Source organism: Molothrus ater, chromosome 25 (genome assembly GCF_012460135.2).
Source record: "Molothrus ater isolate BHLD 08-10-18 breed brown headed cowbird chromosome 25, BPBGC_Mater_1.1, whole genome shotgun sequence".
Taxonomy (NCBI): Eukaryota; Metazoa; Chordata; class Aves; order Passeriformes; family Icteridae; genus Molothrus; species Molothrus ater.
Window position 1 is genome coordinate 5,794,255 of NC_050502.2, and position 23,730 is coordinate 5,817,984.

Genomic DNA, 23,730 nt, shown 5'->3' on the forward strand with positions numbered 1-23,730 from the left:
TTTGGTGTTTGGGGTTTTTTTCCCCCCTGTCTTTACAGGAAATTAATCATATAAAGCAATGTTCAGCATCTTTATCCCTCCCCATTGATCAGTGGAATCTTTTGAGGAATCTGGCAAGAAATCTCATCTTCCCTGTTCCCACCAGAAATTCTGTGCTGGGGAATCACAAATCCTTGAAAACAGCATTGGTTTAAAATACAATAATATTTTCCTTGCTGTCATGGTATTTTGGGATTTTTTTTTCCCAGACAGAAGAGCAGCTGGGTCAGCCACTTGTGCGGTTACACCAATTTAGTTTCCATGGGATCAATCACCATCTTAAGTCTTATTGCCCCAAAATCCAGACAAATGCTCTGATTTGCTCAGATGGGGAAAAACCCCAATATATATATATATATATTATTTCTAAAATTTGGGGTGCTAATTCCCTCGTAGTCGAAGTAATGTAAACATTTCAGCGTCTTTGATTGCAGTAGACCTACAAACGTGAGAGAGGGTCTTGATCACCTCTCTCTGCTCCATTGGCTTTCCAGTTCATCCCAGAGCCTTCACTGGGTCCCATCATCAGTTTGTGCTCAAATCCATCCTTTTGAAGTGATTACATTCCAAACCATGACAAAAATATGTCCTCTCCTTAGGATAAAACTTGTATTCCAAGGTTTGCCTTCCATCCCACTGCGAATTAACTGAAAGCTGCTGGTACTTTTACATTCTTGACTTTAAAGCTCCAGTTTTAAATTCAGTGAATGTGCAAGTAGTGCCTGAGCTGCCAATACCGTGTAACAGCTTTGGATGTGTTTATTTTGGTGGAAGCTTCACTGGGATGGGCATTCCAAGTATTTCAGGATGACTTCACAAATCTGCAGCGCCAAGTCTGTAAAATACATCTAAATATTCCATGCTGGGGGTGGATTTCTTGGTCCTTTAGGTTTTGAAAATCGATTTGCAAAGCCTAGGAAGAAATTATGAGTTTTTTAATGCAACAAATTCTGTATGTTACAGATGCTGATTATGTAATCCCTTAAAATAACACAGGAATTGAAAATACTTGCAATTTCAGATCTTTCCCAAGGGTTAAGATATGACAGAAAAGCAACATCTTGTAGTTACAAATAAAGTTGTAAATGTGTGAAAACGAAAAGTGTAAAACCCAATGAGCATTATTTGAAATATTTGTAGTTTGTAAGTGTTCTGCCTGGCATTTAAACTTCCAAGAACCAGGTTCTTCCTACCAAAATATGAAGAGCAAAACATACCAAAGTTAAGGAAAGACCTCGGAGAGTTTGTTGGGGCAGGTTCTGATGATTTTGTCAGTGAAGATGGACTGCAGATGCCTAGAAATAAAAAATGAGACTGGAGCAGCTGGTCACTGGTCCCACACATTTAAATACTTGCTTAAAGCCATTGCAAAGATATTAGCCTGAAAACTTACTTTTTCTCACATTTTTCAATATTTTCAAGCTCTGTAAAAAAAAAAACAAAATGGAAAAAAGCTAATCAGAAAAAAATGTGTGAAGCAACGGATCAGCTAGTGTGGTAAAGGGAATTTGCTGGTAATGCACATGTATAAAAACACTGATAAATGTACATGTATAAATAGATTAGCTACTGTGGGAATTCACTGGTAAATGTACAAGTATCACATTTCATAAAAACAAGTATCGCACTTCATAAAATTGCACAAGTACACATTTCATAAAAAACAAACTTTGTGCCACTCTCTTTGGCTGTTTGTCATCCCAAATGCCTCCAGTTTGTATTTTCCTTGCTGTTTTCCTCCAGTGCTTTTCTGTTCCACCCTTACATCCCAAAGTACAATCTCACGGGGAGAATGAACAGCAGCAAGAGGGGGCTGGCCATGGTTCTGTCCTTGTAGGGCAGGCTCAGACCCCACTGGAGCAGCTTTTTCCCAGGGGAGCTGGAACCCCAAGTGGATGGAATGCCAAAGCTGGGTTACCCCGTTCCCAGTGCAGACAGGGTGGGTGTTTGCAGTTCCACACCAGAATATTTTTATTATTCTTGTTTTCTTGCCCTGAACACAAGCACCCTTGAAGCAAGCCCTGTTCCCCCAGTGACCAGTGAGAGAGCAGCACCAACTGTGCCAGAGCTCTTCTCTCTCCCTTTTTTCCCCACCTTTTGTTTCTTTTACCTTGCTCCTCCTGAAGCATTTAATGAGTTCTTTGGAGGATGTTCCTGAGCCCTTGTTCTCCAAACCTGCAGGACCCGAGGAATTTCTTGCAGCAGGCTGGAGACCTGGGAACATACATAATATGTACATTTTCAGTGGTCATTCACAAATCCTCCTGCTTTTTTCCAAGTGCTTTGTTGCTGCTTTTCATCTCCTCTAATGCAGCAGTTCTAGAAATTTTCTGCAGGTTCCCTACTTGTGTTTATTTTCGTTGTATTTGCTGAACTCTCCTGCAGGGAAGTGCTGAAGCACTGCCTGGTAATGCTTTGAACAAGTGGGCCACGCTCTCAGAAACCTCGAGGTTCAGGTGTGAGTGTAAAACATCAGTCAGATCCTGAGAAAAGAGCTCAGCACTCACTTGCTGCCTCAGCGAGAACAAACGACTCCGGGGTTCTTTCAGGGAGCGGAGGAGGAGAATTGGAGCCATCCTGGGCTGTCTCTGTAAAGCAAAGATAAAAGAGTTGGTTACCTAGCTTTAAAATTTTATATATATATATATATATATATATATATATATATTTACATGTGTTAGAAGCAACCAGCTTATCTCTGTTGTCTCAAAGGAAACGAGCAACATGCAGACAAAGAGGAGGCTGCAAGGGGCATCCTCATGAACAGGATGAGGCAGGAGCTGATTAGGAAATGTAAAACTACCAGTTCACTTGTTTGCAGAACTGTTTAGTTCTGGTTAGAACTATTTGGATGCAGAACTATTTAGCAACAATTTCCGTTGCACTGAGCACAGATCCTAAACACAGTTGCTAAATAAAGCAGTTTCAGGAAAAAAGCAGGTCTTAATTCCAAAGATTATCCCAGTGTTAAACTTATACCTGTTCGTGGGCTCCAAAGCTTCACACTCTGGAAACAAAACACAAGGCAGGTATTTAAAATTCCCACATCCAAATGTTGTTTTCTTGCACACAAGGAAGCCACAGAAGATGAGGAAAGGATGTGATGTGCAAACACCCTCCCACACACACCTCCACACTTGTGTAGAGGAAGACAGACTTGTGCCTCATTCTTCCACTTCACAGAGCTGTCACTCAGCTATGGGATCATCAACAGATGCCTAAATTTTGTTCAGCTCCTGTTGGTTCCACAGGGCTGGTGAAGCTCAGCAGAAAACTAATGTCATATGCTCATTATCCTTCTCTAAAGGAGGGACAATATGTCTATTACCTTGTACTGGTTTTAGAATCCCAAAAAATAATGTTTGGAGTAAATTAGACATTGATAAGAAGGGGCTGGACTGAGACCCCATCTTCTTTCCAATCCTGAGCCCTGAAATCCCTGGAAGTGTTCAAAGCCAGGCTGGACAGGAAGGTGTTCTCAGGGACACCTTCCTGTTCTCGTGGAAGGTGTCCCTGCCCATGGCCAGGGGGTGGAATGGGATTTTCTTAAGATTCCCTTCCAACCCAAACTATTCCATGATTCTGTGATTCTATGAAATAGTTTATGGCAAGTACAAAGTGCCAAAATCTAGAGTCTTTCTCACAGAAGGAGTTTGGCATAGGAATAGTGCCAGGAAAGAGGTAAAAAGCCACTTGTACCTTACATGGTCTCAGTCTCACAGGGTCATGAAACCCCTCTGAGTGAGACTCACCACTCCACTCCCAGGAGGTTCCAATATTTGGATTTCTGTCTGGAATCTGGAAATCTGGAGTGGCCTGAGGAAATTGCCCTGGAAGCAGTTGAACACCAGAGAGATCATTCCTCATCCCAGGCACTGCCAGATGCTACAGAACCACCCCGGGGCTGGGTGAGCCCCCAGTGCTGCTCAGCCCCACATTTAATGCTGTTAATCACTCACCTGCCTCACTGGCCACAATGAAGGACTCGGGGGTGCGCTGGGGCAGGGGTGGAGCATCATCATCATCATCATCATCATCATCATCATCATCATCATCATCAGGCTGTGGCAGGGGGGCTGATTGGAGAGACACAGACTGGTTACTGGCATGGCAGGACATGGGAGGACCACAGAGCTGTGTAGGGGAGGGGGCTGCTCCTGCCCTGCCACGCACCAGAGATTGAGGTTAAACACCTCTGAACTGTGGTTAAACATCCAAATAACTCCCAGCACCAACTGCACAAGGAAAATGAGCATAACCCAGCACAGAGCCAGGCATGCAGCTGGTGGTTGGTTCTGCTGCTGCTTGGCTTGGGCTGCACCTCCAGGAGTCCCCAAGAACACCAGGATAACGAGCACGTCTTTGTGACACTGAGACGTCTGGGCAGGACAAAGTGGAGCAAGTGCCAAAGCTGTGGGCAGTAGGAAATGTCTGATTGAACCAGGACTAACCAGAACAAGGAATAATTCCACCTTCCTCATATGACACGTGGTGGATGTAATGCTACAGATCTGGGCAAAACACTTGTGATGAATCATGGAATCATGGAATGGGTTGGGTTGGAAGGGAAAATCATTAAAACCATTTAGATCCAACACCCCCATCATGGGCAGGGGTGTCACCCAGGTTGCTCAGGGCCCCTGAAGTCCTGGATCTCTCAATCTTGGTGAGATTTCAGTGTCCCCCACGTGACACTCTGCAGCAAAGACCTGAAAACTAGATCCTTAGAGAAAACCATTTCTGGGAGCTTTCTGAATGCTTTTTGGAGTACCTTGGTGTTAAGAATTGGTCAGCACCACCCCTGCCTCCCTGTGAGAGCTGTTGTGAGGTGACACAGTGGTTCAGAGCAGCTGTGTAACGCAAACCCCAAAATTACACCGCTCTAAGAATGTTTGTGGGAAAGATTCAGGCAGGATGAAGAGTGTGAGGATGAAACCAGTCGCTCCCTCAGCTCCCATGAGAGCCCAGTCCTGAGGAGAAGCTACAGCCCTGCCTGGACACCAGATGACCACACCAACCACTCCCTCCAGCACGCCCCAGGTCCAGAGCAAGCTGGTCCCATGTGTCCCCTTGTCCCAGTAGCACTTACCCGAGGAGCAGGTCCTCTCCTGGCCGGGGGAGCGTGGTGGGGTGATGGGGAGCTGGCTGTGGTGGGCTGTAGGGGGGCACTGGCAGAGCACGAAGGGAGGAGCTCATCCTGCCCCCCCAGAAAGGGAAACACGGGGGACACAGGGTCCTCTGGAGATAGTGATGAGAAGTAGGGGTCTTCTGCTGAGCACAGGGAAGGGTGAGGGCATTGCCCCTGCTTCCTGTGGCCTGAGGGGGCATCTGCTGCTCGTCTGGAGGGGTTCAGGTCCACAGGGAAAATCCATCCTGGAAGCTCGAGTGACCTTTTGGCCACTGGGGACTCCAAACAGGCTTGGCATCCCCTGCATCCCATTCCCAGCCCTCTCCCCGCTGCCCCAGGCCTAGAGGGGTCGATACAGTCCATGCCAGAGGTGCTCTGGCACCAGGTGCCCTCCTGCCTGCTCCCTTTGGGGGCAGCTGCAGCTCCAGCTCCCAGCTGCAGCGTTTCTGAGGGGCGCCCCCAGCACCCCAGGGCTCGCCAGCAGCTGCCTTGGTGCAGCTGGAGAAGTTCAGAGCCCCGAAGGAGATGGCCTGTCTGATGGGGGGCACCTCCCTGGCAGAGCGGGGCTGTGCCCCTGGGGCACACAGTGAGGGCAGGGACATTTTGCTCTGTGCCACCGGAGGGAGATGTTGGTGCCCATCTGCTGTGGAGGGAGGTGTTGGTCTGGGGTCTGCTCCTCTGGCTCTGAGCTGCAGGAAAAGCACAATAAAGTGTGGAGTCAGAGCCAGGGAGGGCTCAGAAAGTGTTAGCCCACTAACAGAGCCCACAGCACTGCTGCCAGGAGCAATTCCCTCAGAAATGCAGAGCCCAGCCTTGAGCAAGGCTGTGCTCCATTCTCCATTTCAACACCATTAAATGGCGAACAGAGGAGGCCCCTTGATGTCAGCAAACTGAACAAAAAGGCAAAATTATTTACAGAAAGCAGATGCTGAAATCCCAAACATGTCCACAGAGAGATCCCACCACCCTTGGAAGCTGCTGGCATTGGGAAGCTGCTGCATCCTCAGGATTGCAACTCCTGCAGCAAGGGGCACTGGGGTGGAATGTGCAGATGGAAGATGGGACCAGTGTGGGGGAATCCCATGCCAGCCTCCACGTTCATGAGACTTCTATATACTGTTTTATACTGTTTTCAGTTCATATGTGAGGCAGTGAGTGACACAAAGCCCAGGGCAGAAGAAGGGGACTGCAAATGGCACACAGGGAAGAGGCTGAGACACATCAGTGAGAAGAGCAGGAATTAGTAGGAAATTAGGAAAAGTTTCATCACTGAGGGGGTGATGAGGCATTGCAACAGGCTGCCCAGGGAAGTGGTGGGAACACCATCCATGGAAGTGCTCATCAAACATGTAGATGTGGCACTTGGGGACACGGCTTAGTGTTGGACCTGGCAGTTAATGGTTGTGCTTGGTGGTCTCAGAAGACTTTTCCAACCTTTATGATTCCATGAATTATGTTAGGAGCAAACGAGAGAGTCAAAGCGGGTAAAGTGTTCCAGAGCACACACCAAGAAGTTCCTCTCTCTGAAATTGTGTGGGTGACTGCAAATACCAGCCAGGGATACTTGTGCTGGGGCTTACCAGGTGAGGGAACTCAGGCCATAAATGTCTTCCACTGGAGTCAGGACTGGCTTGGCTACAGGATGCCCTGCTCCTTCCTGGGGAAAAGGAAATGTTTGCAAACAGGAGTGAGGAGGCAGAATGTAAAGAACACAAACGTGCTGCTTCAGGAGCTGGGATTTTGCCAAATACTTCTAATTACTAAAGCACTTGGGAAATGACACCAAGGTGGAGCTGAAAACTGCAGGCAGAACTTTCTGCAGAGCAACTCTGCCAGCACCTTTCTGAAATGAGAGTACAGCGAGCCCCACAACCATCCAGCTGTGCCAAACAGCTGGCAGGCAGCCTGTGCAGACACTTTGCCTTCAGGAGCCCACACTGGGCAAGCTGGGTGCTGATTTTGTGCATGACACCAGCTCATGGCCATCCCCCTGCTCTGCACAGTGTCCTCAGAGGACAGGGAGGTTTAAGGGAGCGAGAGGTTTGGGCAACAGCTACAAAACCACATCCTGACTTGAAAAGTCCTCTGCATTCATTTTGTGTCAGCCCTGTGTGACCTTTGCTCACAAACTGTCCTTAACCAGTCCAAAGAGGCTTTTTAGGGTTCTTTTCTCACTCAGCTCTGGCTTGGAACTGAACTGCAAATCCTATGGCAAAACTGAGGCATGAGTCCCATGGCAGGATCCCCTTCCCAATTTTTGAGATAAAAGTTTCTGACAAAATGAGCTCACTGTGACCTTCCAGGCTTTGCTGTGATGCATTTACTTTCCTGGATTTGATGCAGCGAGGCTCATGTCAGCAGTCACAGAACAGCAAGAGCAAAGAAAACCTCAACCAGAGAGGTTTTGGCTATTCCTGTTAACGTGCAACTTCACACCAAGACCACATTTCTTTTCCTCAGAGGTGTAACAGATTTGTGAGACTTTGCCATGTTTTTTTACAAGATATTTCCCCCTATGCCCACCCACAGACAGGCTGTAGTGCTGATTCCCTCTCTAGCAAACATGAGGTAACACTTCCAGCCTCACTGCCTTGTGATCCCAAACTTCCCAACCTGGACCTTCCCAACCTGGTCTGAAAATCCCTCAAGTTTCACTGGCACTTCCCCATGGAAATCAGCCAGTCCTGTAGAAAATTCGTGCTGTTCTATTCACTCATGACATTAAACAATCATCAAAATATATAGAAAATAGAAAATTGTTTTGAGACTGAAGAAAATCTAGGTCTTGTTTGTGACAAGCATTGCACATTCAGGGGAAGAGCTGGATTCTCATGGGTTAACATCAAAAGAGACTTAGTTTGGGTATCAAGGGGAGTAGAAAATATGGGAATTCACCCCAGATCTGCAGCAGGAAATGAGGTTAGAGCTGGAGAGCCCAGGCTGCAAGAGGCAGCGTGTTTGTCCTGTGACTTTTACCTGTGAAGCAGCAGAATCTTTCTGGGCATCGAGTGCTTGAATCTGCCTCCTGAAGAGCTCGATCACGGCATCGTAAACCAGCTCATACTGCTCCTGCATTCCAGACAGACAGACAGAAACTGTGACAGACAGCACTGGTGGGACCTGTGAATGGCCACCTCTTCCCAAGCAAGCATCACCCCTGTGAATGGGCATCTGTGAATGGCCACTTGTGAATGGCCACCTCTTCCCAAGCAAGCATCACCCTGAGAGAAGGTGCCTTTCCTGTCCGTCGGCAGGGTGTGAGTTTTGAGAAGAGGCAGAAGCCACAGCTCTCACAGGGCTCACACTGAGGCATCTGGGGGATTTTGGGTGTGCAAACAGCGCTGTTCTGCATTGAGCTTCCTCTTCAGTCTGTTGCAGCTGAGGAAAGTTCCCACTTTATTGCCTGGACAGTCCCTGGTTTCACAGTGTAAGCATTTGATAAATCCCAGTGCGAGCGCTGGCCCAGCTGTCCACAGGGAAACGCTCAGCTACCAAATCAACTTCTGCCAAGTCATTGTTCTGCTCGGAAAAGGGACTTTGCACAACGTCTCCACACCCCGGCTCCCAGCAGCTCTGCTGCTCTGGGTTTCCCTGCTGTGGGGAAAGGTGAAGGGCCAGCATGGAGCAGCGGTGACAAACACACCTTGGTCTGCACTATGCAGGGTCTCTGTGTGCGCATCTCCTGGATCAGGTTGAAAACGCTGAAGTTCACTGGAACAATCTGGTGGGAAAGGGAAAAGACAAAATGGTTTTAAACTAAAAAAGGAGATATTTAGATTTAAAATTGGGAAGGAATTCTTCCCTGTGAGGGTGGGCAGGCCCTGTCACAGGAAGCCCAGAGAAGCTGTGGCTGCCCCTTGATCCCTGGAAGTGTCCAAGGCCAGGCTGGACAGGAGGGACTGGAAAGAAAGGATTCTTAAGATCTTCCAACCCAAATCTTTCAATCATTTCTATGATTTCTCTGATAAAAATTTACAGACAGGTCTAATTCCACGAAACTTCCAAGTCATGATGCAGTTCAGAGCACTGCCTGAAATCCAGGCCTGCTACTGCAATAATTTTTAACAAAGAACCTGCTTAAAGTGCTATTTTATTTATTAGAAATCATTCTCCTCCCTCCTGTCTCACACTCCACAGAAAATACCCTTTTTATAACAGCTGTGGGCAGCAGGAAGGACGTGACACCGGTTTCCCAGCTGCATGGGTCCAGGGAGCTGTGGAACAGAGCAGGTTCTCCTCTGAGCACCTGCCCTGAGGCTGGGGATCGCTGCCTGTACCATTACTGGAGAGTCAGAGTAAAGCAAGGGGCTGGCTTGGAAACACTGAATATCTGATGGGTGAGTGGGGAGAGGCAAACAGTAAAGATGCATTGAAGAGTGAAGGTCAGCACAGGACCACGGGCTGTGAGCTGAGGGCCTGGCCAGAGGGAGCAGTGGAGGGGGGATTTCTGCCCCACTGGGGTGATGCTGTCAGTGCCTGAAGAGAGAGGGGTGGCACAAACTGGGGGTGGGCAATCGGCACTGGGGCCACTGCCGCTCTCCATGGGGAGCTCCCATCCCCCTGAAATCCCCCTGAGCACAGTCAGAGGGGCTGGAGGGCACAGAGAAGGCTGGGGAGGGACAGAGGGGTGCAGGGGTCATGGGGGCACGGGGGGCTGGCACTCACCCCATCCTTCAGCAGCTTCTGGGTGTAGTCGATGGCGCAGATGACGCCGGTTCTGCCACAGCCAGCACTGCAATGACAGCACAGGGCACAGTCTGGGCACAGGGCACGGCCTGGGCACAGGGCACGGCCTGGGCACGCTGTGCTTCTCACAGGGATGTTTGGAGAGCACTCACAGCCACCTGGGACCCTGCTGTCCCACACACATCCTGCAGACCCGCAGGATGCTGCAGCTTCAGCCCACGCAGGGCTCTGCTGCACAGGGTTGGGAGGCAGAGCTCATGCCCTGAGAACAGCTCATCTCCTCCTGTGGTCACCAGCCACACGTGGGCATGGCCAGTGGTGGTGGTCTGTGACCCAGACAGTCTCACTCCCTGACAGGAGGGTGCAGCCAGCCGGGTGTTGGTCTCTTCTCCCAACTAACAAGGGACAGGACAAGAGGAAATGGCCTCAGGTTGCCTCAGGGGAGGTTTAGATTGCATATTAGGGAAAATTTCTCCACCAAAAGCATTATCAGGCACTGGCACAGGCTGCCCAGGGCAGTGGTAAAGTCACCATTGAACAGATGTGTAGATGTGGCACTTGAGGACATGGTTTAGTGGCGGCCTTGACAGTGCTGGGCCAATTATTGGACTCGAGCATCTTAAGGGACTTTCCCAACGTAAACAATTCCATGGTTTTGTGATTCTATTGCTGGCCTGCTGCTCCCTCCTTCCCTGCCCCCTGGCCGTGCTGGCTGTCCCCCTTTGCCTTAGGGCTCCCTACAAGAGGAGCTTGGCTATGGGCTTGTCCCTGTGACCCGCGGGACGTGGAGCAAGGGGCTCTGGGGACCAGCAGCCCCTCCCTGCTGGCAGCCAGCTCACCCACCTGCAGTGGATGCAGACAGGGACCCTGTCATCGGGCTGGTAGCAGCGAATGTCCCTGACGAGCTCCAGGATGGGCTCGATGGACGAGGGCACGTGGTGGTCTGGCCAGTTCTTGTAGTGGAAGTGGAAGATGGTGCGGGCTGCCTGCAGGAGAAAAGCACTGGCAGGCACAGCAAGGGGAGCTGGATTTCTGCTCCATCCCCAGCTGCCATCTGCAGCAGCAGGCAAAGGGCAGAGCAGCAGTTTGCAGTTGGTTTTGCTGCAGGAGCTGTTTTATGACATCCTTGGCCCCACTCGCCCAGAGCCTGATTTGCCATGACTGACAAACAGCTTCAGAAACTGAAGTCTGAGTTAATGAATTTTTTACTTCCTTTGTTCCCTCGACTGCTGTCAAATCTAATTCGGCAGCCTGACCAATGTAAAATTTTCTGCACAGAATGTACCATATTTTAATATATTATTTATATAACAAAGCCAGCCCAGGTACACTTTCTGCCTTGACCTTTCCTCCTTACCTCATTCAGGGTCACCTTTAAAGTTCTAATCACATACTCATTCCTCCTCTCCTCAGCCTCCTGCAGAAGAAGCAGTCAGAGTCAGATTTTCTGTGGTTCCCTGAGGTGGGACAGGCTGCTGGGGTGGCTGCACTCACACAGGTGATGGAGAAAGGGCCACATTGCAGGGGGGACCCGTCCACCTCCGCCCAGTACCGCTCACATTTCTTCTGTTGGGACAAGCACATGTGTTTGGTTATTCCCCACTGGCCCTTTTGCGATTTTCAGGACAAAATTCACTCTGGGAAGAGGCTCAGCTCTTGCTGCTGTCCAGCTCCAGCCTCCCCTTCCTTGGAGCTGCCACTGTGGGATTTCCCTTTCCAGAGAGATTCCCTACGCTGCTGGAAATGGCTGAAGAATTTCATGGGATCAGAGACTGGTTTGGTTGGAAGGGACCTTAAAGATCTCCTTCCACCCTCTGCCATGGGCAGGGACATCTCCCAGGGACCATTTGCAGCTGGACACCCAAAAATCAGCTTATATCAAACAGAAACTTGCTGTCACTCTGGGATTTAATAAAAAATCTGCACCTCTCACCCTGCCCTGGCACTCAGGGCCATCTGTGACACGCTACTCACCTTCCCCATTTCAAACTCCATACAAGCCATGACCACGACCTGCAGGAAGAAGGCTCATTAGAAAAGGCTGAACATGAGTTTCTTATCCAGGCAGCAAAATTAAACTAATCTCTTGTGGGTACTTATCAGTGATAAGGAAACTGTGGGCTGCCTTCCCCTGAGTCCCAACAAAGGACTTCTGACTGGAAAGGCAACTTTTCTTTAAAAAAAAAAGGACATATAAGCTTTATATCTAAATATAAATCTGCACCTTACCAGGACTTCATACTCCCAAATCATCCTCCAAAAGTCAGTGACAGTAGTGGGGAGAGGACCCTGGGTTGCAATGTATGCTCTTGGCCCATAGACACCCTGGAACATTCAAACCAGACATGGACACATCTGTGCATAGTTCACCAGCAGAAATAAAGTCATTCCTCTCTCTGAATTTACTTCTACCAGCAAGCCCATTAAGGATTTAGAAGGACTTTCACAGAGTTGAATTTTGGGTACATAGATTAACTCAAGCACTGGTATGCAAAACAAAGGCAGGGCCAAGCTGGGGAGCTGAGATTGAGCTGAGATCTGCTCCCAGAACCAGCACCAGCTCTAACAGCACCTCTGGGAGCTTGGAGGTGATGGGGCCACAGCTCTGTTGCTGATGGCCAAAGAATGAACTGTGATCCTGTTGGGAATCTTCTGCAGTCAGGTCACACAGAGCCCTGGGCCATCGGTCACCGTCATGGAGAATGAAGGGAACTATCTATCTATCTATCTATCTATCTATCTATCTATCTATCTATCTATCTATCTATCTATCTATCTATCCATCCATCATCCATCCATCCATCCATCCATCCATCCATCCATCCATCCATCCACCTGTCAGTCAGAGAAGGGTTGCAGGCCCAGGACAGCCCCAGGAGTGGTGGAGCTGCACAAGGAGCCCTGTCCCACACTGATCTGCCCTGCTGCTCGCCCCAGCAGCAGCGGGTCCCAGCCGTGCAGCCCTGCAAGGTTTCCTGCCTCTGCACTGGTTTCAGCCCAGGTGACTCTGGCCACAGGCAGTTTTGCACCACTGTCACCCACCAAAGGCAGCAAAGGCGACGAGGAAGTTGGGGCTGAGAACCACAAAGTGTTCCACCCCCGGCATGAGTGTGTCCCTTGCCCTGTGGCCTCTGTGCTGCCCAGGGGCTTTCTGGAGGGCTCACTCATCTTCTTCCCTCAGTTATCCTTGAGTACAGCCCAGAAACTACTGCAGAGCCCCCAACCTGCTCCTCCTGGCACAACCCACCCAGGTGGCACCACCAACACCTTTGCAGGACAACAAAACACCACAAAAGAGGCAAACCTTGATGAAGTTGGCATTGATGTAATGAGAATCTGTGTCTGACGTAATCAGGGACAGCTCCACTCTGCTGTGGTCAACTGCAAAAGCAGGGGAAGCAGTCAGTGTCTGCTCTTCAAGGTCACTGAGCCCTTGGGGGCAGCACCACATCAGAGAGCCCATGCAGGGTGGGTGCAAGGCTGTGCAAGCAGCTGATGTCCCCCCACACCTCCCTCAGCCCTGCTGCCTACACGCACAGGGGATGGGCAAGATCCTTTTGGAGAGTGGGGCAGGTTTTAGGGGAGAGCTGCAGGTGCTGCCACCGCCCCATGAAATGCTGATCCCCTCTGACCGTGCAGCAAGCCAAGCCCAAAACCACCCAACAGCACTCCAGGCTCACACCAGGTCTGTGGGGTCAGATACAAAGGTCTGAAAGCTGGACCTGATCCTGGAGGTCTTTTCCAACCTTAATGATTCTGTGATTTACTTTCTTTTCCGAGCTGGAATGGTCAAAAGAGACAGTCTGCTCTGATGCTGGGACAGAGTCCTTTGGAGACCACTGCACCAAGGGAAGCCTCAGCAGGGTTTGCCTGCTGTCTGCTTTGCACATTGTGGAAACATCACTGTCCAGAGGCCTTTGGATGCAAGTGGCTACAGTGCTAACCAGAAACTTGCAGGGATTATCACTGGAGGATGTGTTTCCTCAGGAATAGAAGTTCTTCTGTCTGTAGAAATATCACAGAGTATCCTGAATTTGGAAAGGACCCACAAGGATCATAGAATCCAACTCCCATCCCTGCACAGATCATCCCCAAAATCCCACCATGTGCCTGACAGTGTTGACTTGTGCCAAAGTCCTCCAGAGCAGGCGCTGCAGCAGCCAAAGCCCTAAATCTGAGGAGCAGGACTCAAAGCCAACAGACAGCAGTGAGATGCTCACATACAACAGCTGTGCAGGCAGGCACCAGAGAATGAGAACAAGAAAAGCAAGAAAAACACAAGGCTGAGTAGGAACATGTGCCATTTCCAACCTACAAGGTAAGATGTCCTTGTATCTGTTCTTCTTGACATTCTCTGGCTGCTCAGACGCTGCTGTGGGGTAGATTTTATCCGACCTGTACTTTGTTGACTGTCTCTTCAGCTTCTGTGATAAAAGAGTGGAACAAATTACAGCAGACGTGCTGCAGCCAGCTCCCTACTAGAGAGCGCATGAAGGTCTCCAGGGGTCACGTTTGCTACCACCATCAATTCTTCCCTGAGTGGCTTTGCTCAGAGCAAGAATAGAGACAGAACCTTCTGAGAGCCTTGTGAAGGGTGGAAAGTGTGTGCTGAGGCAGTGCCCACACGTCGGCTTGTGAAGTGACAAAAGCATCTCACAAGTGAGAGAGGCCCAGGGGAGCCGCTCAAATGGCACCCAGATCAGAGGAGTGGCAATGTCAAAGCACCTTCATCAAATGATGCCAGAAAAGACAGGTAAATCTATTGATTTTTCTCGCTTTGGTAGAGATGCTCCCATCTGTAGCTGGAAGCAGTGATGCTCAAGTCACAAAGGGAGCTCAGGAAGCTGCAACAGAGTGGCTCCATGGACTGGTCAAAGACAAGGAGTCCTGGGACAGACCCTCAGGCCTGCAAACCTCTCATCTCTTTCAATTGAAGGATAAGGCTGCAGCACTCAGAGGGAGTTAAAGCATCTTTCTCCTGGTAAAGCACGGAATTTTATTTCACTGCCACCAGCTCCTAAATAACACTATTTGTTACCAGTGCCCAGCAGTGCCCAGCTGTGAGACTGCACAAACAGAAAAAGGAGATCCTAATGAAACTCTATCATTTATAGTAACATCACCAGAATTCGCACATAAAAATGCTTGGTCCCACAAGGAGAGGGCAGGAATTGGGGTGCAGGAATGGCATGGATATATCTGTCATGTTTGGAAATAAGCCAGCATGGTGGCCTGCTGAGGCCACTGCCTTGCAAAAGCAGCCACAAATCAGGTGTCTTTGAGATCTTATCCCATAAACCAGGAAATGCAGCCTTGACCATTTCCACCTGCCATTTTGATCAGAAATGAATACATCAGGCTGCTGGAGCCAGCCTGAGCAGCAGGCTCAGAGCCCACAGCCTCACACACACAGACACCGGGCAGAGAGAGGGGAAACTCAGCCGGCAGTGACAGCACTTTGTTCCATGGAACAACAGACTGTCACTGCAGGCTCAGATTAATCACTTCCCTCCACCCCAGACACCTGGAAACCAAGCACTCAGCTTTCCCCAAGTGTTTGAAGGGCCAGATTTTGCTGGTATGACAGAGCAGGGCTGGAGCTTGTGGAGACCCCTCAGTAACCCAGAGCCCACTGCCAGGGTCAGTCCAGTGCTTGACACGTCTCAGATCTCACAGCTTTGCCCTTCTCTGCATCTGTGAGAGCTGGGCAATGTCACTGCCTGTCAGAGCAGCCCAGGCAGCCTGTCAGAGCCTCCAGCTGATACACCAAGGGCCACCTCCAGCCACCAGCTTTAGCCATGAGAGGGTGCATTGGCATCTGAGCCTCAGCCCTGGCACCCAAACCAAAAATACATCAGAGAGCTCACAGATTCAGGGCAATGCAGGACACAGGGGGAGGTGGGAGCCATCAGCATTTTGTCCAGCTTTTGCCTTGAGGGAACAAGAAAGCAGCTTCCAGGAGGGGCCAGGAGCATTGCTGGACGCAGAGCACACAGATCCCAGAATGGTTTGGGTTGGAAGGGACCTTAAAGCTCATCTCATTCCACCCCCTGCCATGGGCAGGGACACCTGCTGCTCTCCCAGGTTGTTCCAAGCCCTTTCCACCCTGGCCTTGGACACTTCCAGGGATGGGGCAGCCACAGCTCCCTTGGGCAACCTGTGCTCTATAGGAACAAGCTAAGGCAAGGCGAAACCAGAGACGCCTGGCAGGAACTCGTGTGCCACGGGTCTAACAATGCAATGGGGAGAAAGGGCAGAGGCTCCATGTTCCTCCCTGTATCCCCAGTTGTGGCACCAGGGCCAGAGGCTCCATATTCCTCCCTGTCCCCCCAGTTCTGTTACCCGGCAAAGTGAAACCATGTCCCAACAAGTGCATTCACCAAGCAGAAAACAGGAAGCACTCGGGTGATTAGTTTAAAAAGCAAAGAGTTCAAATGCAGATGACTAAATTTCTATCACGTCTTTACACTCCTCTTAGCCCAGTTAACTTCTGGGTGTCTGCTATAAAACTCCTAGAAAATCTCACTGTGCCAGGTTTAGGAGGTGACTGAGCGATTCCCTCCGACACGAGCTGAAACACCGAGCCAAGCCCTGAGAGAACTCACCAAAAACTCCTCTGCAAACTCTCCTTTGTTGAGCTTCTTGCCCTGGGCCCTTTCCAGGTTCTGGAGCAGGATCTCCCTCTGGTCCATGGTGCCGCAGCGTGCCTGGCCTGGCCCTCCTGGGACGGGACATGTCAAGTGATCCGCAGCGGAAGGCGCCGCCGGGGAGAGCTGCCTGTGGTTTTCTGACTTCATCACAGCCCCAGAGGAAATTAGTGCGTGGCAGATAATCCTGGTCAAACAACACAAGGCACAGCACGGGGCCCTGGCACCCTCTGCTCAAACCAGCCCCACTTGGCACGGGGTGGGCAGCACCCAGGACAAGGGGAGGGACATGATGGACACCACCGCCACCCCAATTCCTTCAGCCATCCCTGCCAGGGGTACCCAGGGGTGAGCACAGGGGGCAACTGTGGCAGCATTGACATCCCAGGAAGGCTTCAAACCTGGAATGTGGTTGGGAGAGTCCATAAAACAGAACGGAAAATCCACGGTTCCCCTCCATGCTTTTAACGTAGAATCCCAGAATGGTTTGGGCTGGAAGGGACCTTAAAGCTCGTTTCAATGGGCATGGACACCTTCCACTATCCCAGGTTGCTCCAAACCCCATCCAAGCTGGCCTTGGACACTTTCCAGGGATGGAAGTTTTAGTCTGTTTCCCACATCAGCTCTCCCTGAGGGCAGGAACACAACGCAGCTGTGGGAACTGTCAACTGCTACAGCTGACTGGTGCTCTGCCTTTGAGTCCACCTGCAGGCTCACCCTTTGCAGTAATTTGGCATTTGAGACCGAGATTAATTATTGCCCAGTTGCTCCTTAAAGCTTTGCTGCAAGGAGGGTCAGAGAGAAATGCCCTGTTGGGCACAGAGCTGCCCCGATCCACAGATCACTCCATCCACAGTCCTGAGGGTTGAAGGAACAAGAAACTCCAGAAATCAGCCAAGAATGATTCACATTTTTATTAGGAAAGGCAGAAGTGTGTTCAACAGTGACAGGGTTTCAGTGAAGTGCATGGAAGGCACAGTGCCATTTGAGGGTACAATCAAGTCCTTCAAAGGATCCAAAAATTACAAGAAATCGGGCAGAAGAGGGTTAAAAGAAGCTTGTGCGCCTCACAGAGTACCCTAAAGCGGTGTTAGATCAATCTCACTGTGTACCTCACCCTCAATCAAGGAGCTGGGGGAACTTCAGAGAGGGCAATTTTCACCTCAGTAACACATTTCAATCAAAAACCCACGTCTGTCTCTTGGAACATGCTGGTTCCAGTGAGCAGGATGTCCCCTGCCTGCCCTCCTCTGGCACAGCAGAGCTCTGCTCGCCCCCAAGCACAGCTACTACTGAAATCAGACAGCAAATTAAAACAAATCTAAAGGGAGCCAAGATTTTGTCTTCTCACTGCACTGCTCCTCTTAACGTGAGAGAAGTGCCAGAATCCTTGTGCCTCTGGTGTTTGGTTTTTTTTAAAAATTATTTATAATTCTCAGGAAAAAACCTCTCCAAAACACAGCCCTGGATTCTGCTCAGCCCTGGTTCCATCAGTGGTGTTTGTGCCTCATGACAGCCACCACGGATGCCACCAGTCCTGTGACTCACAGCAGAGAGGGGAGGGCAGCCCCTTTACCCTGCCCTGCTCCCCAGCTGCAGCTTCCCCCACACCACCCAGGCTTTCCAGGTGAACTGCAAACTCTGCAGCTTACAACTACCAAACCAGCACTGGCTATGGCAAAAGGAGCCAGAGAAATCAACTTTTCCTGTGCTCTGAGCATGCATCCTGCTGGGAGCAGGCACCAGTCAAGACTCCAGTCCAGCCACTGCCTCCAGGACTGTCCTCAAGGCTGAGATGAAGGACTGCAGTGCCTCTGGCTTGGCTTCATTTTGCTTCACTGAGACCTGCAGCTCTGAATCTGCTGCCTGAAGCAGGAGCTCTGTGAGGAAGAGGCAGCCTGAGTCATCCTGGGCACTCAGATAAGCTTTCCAGGGCTGGGCTCCAGCTCTGCTCATGGCAATGGTCTGGATGTGCACCACACGAAGGGCTGTCTGGATGCTGTCTGCATGGACAGGCCCACGCCAGGGCAGACTGAGCTGGCAGCTCGTGTCCAGGCTCAGCCAGGTCTTCTCAAACTGTTCTGCACTCAGGGAAACATCAGGAATCAAGCTTAGGCTGCCTGCATCAGGATGAGCCGTGAGGAGTTCTTTGTTCCCTTCAGACACTGGAGCATCAGGATGAACCTCCAGGACTTCCTTATCCCCTTCAGAAACCAGGGATTCTGAAATGAAAGCACAAACACTTGTGAGATGCAGCTCCCAGCTCCACAGAGCCCATCTGATGGAGCAGCACTTCCTGGGCTAGCGAGTGACCAGCCACACACTGCACACCAAATTCCCAAAGCACTCTGACCTTCCTCCAAACTAACCCATGGAAGAACATTGGCTGCCCAGAGCAGCTGTGGCTGCCCCTGGATCCCTGGCAGTGCCCAAGGCCAGGCTGGACAGGGCTGGGAGCACCTGGGACAGTGAAAGATCCCTGCCCATGGGAAGGGGTGGAACGAGAGGAATTTCAAAGCTCTCCCCAACCCAAACCATTCTGGGATTCTGTGATCTGCTGGCAAGGGAAGGATGGCTCCCAGAGGAAGGTGAGGCAGGTTTGTTCACCTGTGTCTCTGTTCCTGGAGCCAGCAGCAGGAGAGCAGGAGTAGGAGGGTTCCACAGGCTGCTGGGCGGTGGCGAGCGCCCAGCGCTCTCTGCCATAAACTGTGGCCAGAGTGTTGAACTCCAGAGCCCAGGCATTGACAGGCTGCTTGCTCTGGTCCCCCAGGAGCCCCAGGGACGGGTCAGACTTGGGGCTGCACAGGACCCTCTTCACTTCCTCCACGCCAGCCTGCAGAAGGCGGTAGTAGAAGAGGCCACGGTCCCGCACGGCCATGTCCTGCTCCTCCTCTGGAACACAGACAGCAACCCATGGAGAATCCTGTCAGCCACACTGCCCCTGAGCACTAACACTAAATTATACACTAAATTATTAAAAACAGACTTTCAGGGACACAGTGCAAGCCTGCTTACAGGCGGACTGCCAAAGGACAAGGGGGATGGTTTTAAACTAAAAGAGGAGAGGTTTAGATTTAATATTGGGAAGGAATTCTTCCCTGTGAGGGTGGGCAGGCCGTGGCACAGGGTGCCCAGAGAAGCTGTGGCTGCCCCTGGATCCCTGGAAGGCCAGGCTGGACAGGGAAGGTGTCCCTGCTCAGCACAGGGGGCGGAACTGGATGATCTTTAAGGTCCCTTCCACCCTGATGCCACGACTCCACACTCAGCCAGCCAGGGGCCAGGCAGCAGCCTAAGGCATGGAACCACCTGGAACCAGCCTGGACGCTGACCCAGCCTGGGGACACAGCCAGAGCAGGTCCCTGGGAGCCGTGGGGACTCGGGGAACCCACCAATGCAGAAGTAGAGCAGCCTGCCCAGCGTGTCCTGGCACTCAGCAGGCCGGGCCAGGAAGAGCCGCAGCAGCGCCGTCAGCAGCTCCATCTTCACCGCCGGGAACGACTCCGACCTCACGTTCTCCACAAAGTCCTCCAAGACATAGGGAGCGTTCGGGATCTTCTCCCCGTGGGTGCCCAGGAGCCAGACCAGTGCTTGTTTGCCCTGAGGGAACCACAGGAACACCAGCAAACAGCTGCTGCGTGCCACGTGTCGGCAGGGAATAAGCATGCTGGGAGAACAAATCTGAGCATTCCTGATTTTTGCCCCCAGTCTCAAGGCAAAGGGAAGATGGACAGTCCTTGTACACCCTCCCTCTCACCTCGCTGTCCTGGATGGTGTCCTCACAGCCTGGCAGGGCCTGGCACACGGCATCTGTGCACTGGGGACACAGCCAGGCCAGGTCCCGGAAAGCACGGACCACAGCTGCAAGGAAAACAAGTTATCAGCATGCCCCAAGAGTCATAAAAACCACTAGGGAAAAGAAAAAAATCATTTCAAACCCCTCCACTCAAGGGGCTTTGCAAATCTCAGCCAGGAAGGTCAGCGCTCTGCCTGAGACTGTGATTTGAGGCACCCTCCTTCCCCATCCCATGACACTGCATTTGTCAGAGCAAAGCTGCACCAGGTCTAAAATAGAGCACTGAGACTTCAGATTGTTCCTCTGCTGGAGAGCAGCCTCTCTTCTGGCCACTGCCAGCCTTTAAAAAGCCTCTGACTCATGATGCTTCAGACACACGAGGTTAGGATGACAAATTAAAGCTGACCCCGATTCAAAATGAGGCTCGTGAACTTTAGGTCAAAACTTGAAAGGTTTTGCTGCCCACTCAGACACAAAAACAGCTCCTGAGATGGAATTCAACAGCTGAGTGCAAGCGTGTGGTTTTCAAATCAGAGAGCAAGACCAGTTAAAAGAGAACAGCAGGAACAGGAGTGATGTGAAGGTGGATCTGAGGGCAGAAGAGAAAAAAGGAAGCTTGGGCACAACTGAATCAGACTGTTATGTGGGGAACAGAAATCACAGAGATTTAAAAGATCTATTAATCATCTTGGCTCTCAAACAGACAGTAAAACATCTCTGCTGAGCCCCTCACTCCCTGAGTCAGCAGGTGGCAGCCAGAAAGAAGCATGAGCACAGCTACATCCATCTCCTTTTCCACAGAGAGCAGCTCCTGCAGAAGGAACACACCTCATACCCCTCATCCCACCTGGAAAACTTCCACCTGAAAGTGCCAACTAAGCTGAAAGCCAAGTGCCTTTGAGTTTGGGATCATGAGCTCCAGCAAAGGCATAAACCAGCAGCAGTGGTTACCTGAGGTGATGTGCTCCTGCTGAAGCCCCAGAAGCTCTGTCAGAATCCCCACACACTGCTCTGTGTATGTCCTGGCAATATTGGCTGCAAGGATGCCAAAAAGACATAAAAATCAACGTTCTATCAGAGTGAAACAGGAGTCATGAACCCAGCTACTCATCATGAACTCTCTTTAAAGGAAGAGTCTCCCTCCTTTCCTTGCTGACTACTATTTCTGAAAGTGTGGCCAAATGATCTTGTTCTCCACACCAGGGACATGTTCTTTTTTCTGAGGCATGCCTCAGAAGATTTCTGAACTTTCCTTAAATGTAATCCATTAAAAAAGGCATTTTATCATCCCGAACTTTCTCCTTATGAATACTGTAATAATTCACCCATTTTTAAAGCTCACAAAACCAAAACTATCACTTTAACTCTGCCCCCATCACAACTCAAAGGACAAGCAGGTATTAGAGCTCCTCCACCCCCTGCACAGCTCACTGAATGCTAATGCTCATTAACAAGATGAAATGACACATTTTCTCTAGAGCATCTCACGTGAGATTCAAGGACTTCCTGCACAACCTGAAGCAGCTCAACGCCAGGACTCCTGAAACAATCAGTGCTTCACTCTGACACAAACCACTCGTGGGCAGGCTGCTGCCTGTGCTGCTGCAGCGCAGAGCAGTGATCTGGTGCTTGCCCAGGCAGCCCTCAGCAGAGCACAGCCCCCCTGAAAGGTGCAGGGCTGCAGCCAAGGCAAGGCACAGCTCTCACCTATGGCAAAGATCGCTCCCTGCGCCAGCTCCACCGACACGTCAGTGCAGTAACCCTTCAGCTCCTCCAGCACCTGCTGCACGTTCTCATCGTTCACCAGCTCACACAGCACCTCCATCTTCTGGCATTTGATGTAGTGGGGCTCCGAGTAGGAGCAGAAGAACTTTTTGTAGTGGCTGCTGAAGTGGCCGGGCAGGCTGCGGAGGATCTGGCGCACGTGGCAGAGCGCGGTGAAGCAGAGCTCCCTGCTCTCCGAGGTGCAGGCAGACAGCAGCGGGCCCTTCACCCGCACCAGCACGTCTGCCTGCACATCTGGGTACTCCCTGGCCAGCACCAGGAACAGCTTGGTGGCCGCCATCACCACGCTGGGGCTGCTGCTCTTGAGGTAGCCGTCGAGCAGGTTGAGGATGTCGAAGAGCTCGTCCTCGCTGCGGGGTTTGTAGCGCAGCAGGAAGGTGAGCACCTCGCTCTGCCCCCACTGGTCCAGGTCAGGCATCCTGCCAGGGGCACAGGGGCACCAGTCAGGGAGGGCAGGAACATCTTATGTCCCCCAGGAACTGCCTCTCTGCATAAAAAACATGAGAAGCTTCCAGCACCATCTTAGTGCCAAAGAAAGCAAACCTGTTGAGGAGATGATGGGCAATGGGTTTGTTGATGACAACACCTCCCTCCTTTTTCAAGATCTCTTCCAAGGCCCTCAGGCAGTTCACAACCACAATGGGGTCCTGGTCACGAAGCAAACTGTAGAGCTCGTTCACCAGAGCACCATCTGCAAAGCACAGAGCTCCTGCCATCAGGATCTGCTGGCACACTGCAATTTTCTCAGTCTTTCATTCATTACCCTCCACTTTCTCTCTCCTTCTGCCCTGCAGCCACGACAACACAGGGGCAGCGCAGGGACCCCAGGAGAGCCCTAAAGGCTGAACGCACATCACAAACACATCACCTGCGTGTCCCCAGCCCCACGGCCACCAGCCACTCACCCACTTCGCAGTCCCCCTGCATCTTCACCATCTTGGCACAGCCCAGCACGGCCGCCCTGCGCACGTAGGACGCCTTGTCCCGCAGCCCGTTCACCAGGGGCTGCTGCAGGTACTCCTGGATCCCGGGCATCCTGCGGGAGGCAGCCGGCCGTCAGCGGGGCACGGCGCCCGGGGACACCCCCCCGGTCCCCGCCGCACCTGAGGCCGCACATGGTGCGCAGGGCGAGCCCCCGCACGGCCGGGCTGGGGTGCGCGCAGTCCTTGCGCAGGGAGTTCACGGCGAGCAGCGCCAGCTGCGGCTGCTGCGGGGCCTGGGCGCGCACGTAGAACGACACCAGCTTCTTCTGCACCACGTCCGGCACCGCGCCCGCCTTCACCATCTCCGGGAACAGCCCCGACACGTCGGCGCCCTGCGCCATCAGCCTGCGGCGGGGCGGGCACGGGGCTCAGCGGGGCTCGGCGCGGCCCCGCGCCCCCCGCCCGGCCCGGCCCGGCCCGGCCGCCGTACCGGATCACGCGCAGCACGGCGCCGCGGTACCGCGCCGGGTCCGCCTGCACGTGCGGGTTCGACAGCGCCCGCCGCAGCTCCCGCTGCGCCTCCTCGCCGCCCAGGTACGGCATGGCCCCGCGCCGGTGCCGCTCCTAAGCGCCGCTCCCGGTCCCACTCCGAGTCCTAGGACCCGGTCCCGGTCCCAAATCCCGGTCCCAAATCCCGGTCCTAGGCGCAGGTCCAGGTCCCGGTTCAGG

General features: G+C 51.8%; 2 protein-coding genes across 2 annotated transcripts; both read right to left on the reverse strand.

Annotated features, from left to right (window-relative positions):
- Positions 1–812: 812 nt before the first annotated feature.
- Positions 813–16,545, reverse strand: PTPN22 (protein tyrosine phosphatase non-receptor type 22). Its single transcript, XM_054517299.1, is given in 23 exon segments — positions 813–952; positions 1,257–1,334; positions 1,433–1,463; positions 2,150–2,253; positions 2,547–2,627; positions 3,019–3,046; positions 3,739–3,869; positions 3,999–4,115; positions 5,125–5,403; positions 5,406–5,807; positions 5,810–5,856; positions 6,748–6,824; positions 8,144–8,236; positions 8,811–8,888; positions 9,833–9,899; positions 10,697–10,839; positions 11,211–11,270; positions 11,348–11,419; positions 11,828–11,866; positions 12,083–12,178; positions 13,158–13,234; positions 14,169–14,277; positions 16,459–16,545. Coding segments are annotated over 23 exon segments (2,361 nt in total). The 3' UTR covers positions 813–887.
- An 854-nt stretch (positions 16,546–17,399) lies between these two features.
- On the reverse strand, positions 17,400–23,697 carry AP4B1 (adaptor related protein complex 4 subunit beta 1). The gene is made up of 10 exons (XM_036398558.2): positions 23,492–23,697; positions 23,182–23,406; positions 22,984–23,114; positions 22,622–22,769; positions 22,001–22,497; positions 21,245–21,328; positions 20,255–20,358; positions 19,890–20,097; positions 19,108–19,392; positions 17,400–18,722 (listed from the first exon to the last, which is right to left on the reverse strand). Exons 1-10 carry the CDS (start codon positions 23,602–23,604, stop codon positions 18,247–18,249), a joined length of 2,271 nt encoding a protein of 756 aa, XP_036254451.1. The 5' UTR covers positions 23,605–23,697; the 3' UTR covers positions 17,400–18,246.
- Positions 23,698–23,730: the final 33 nt, after the last annotated feature.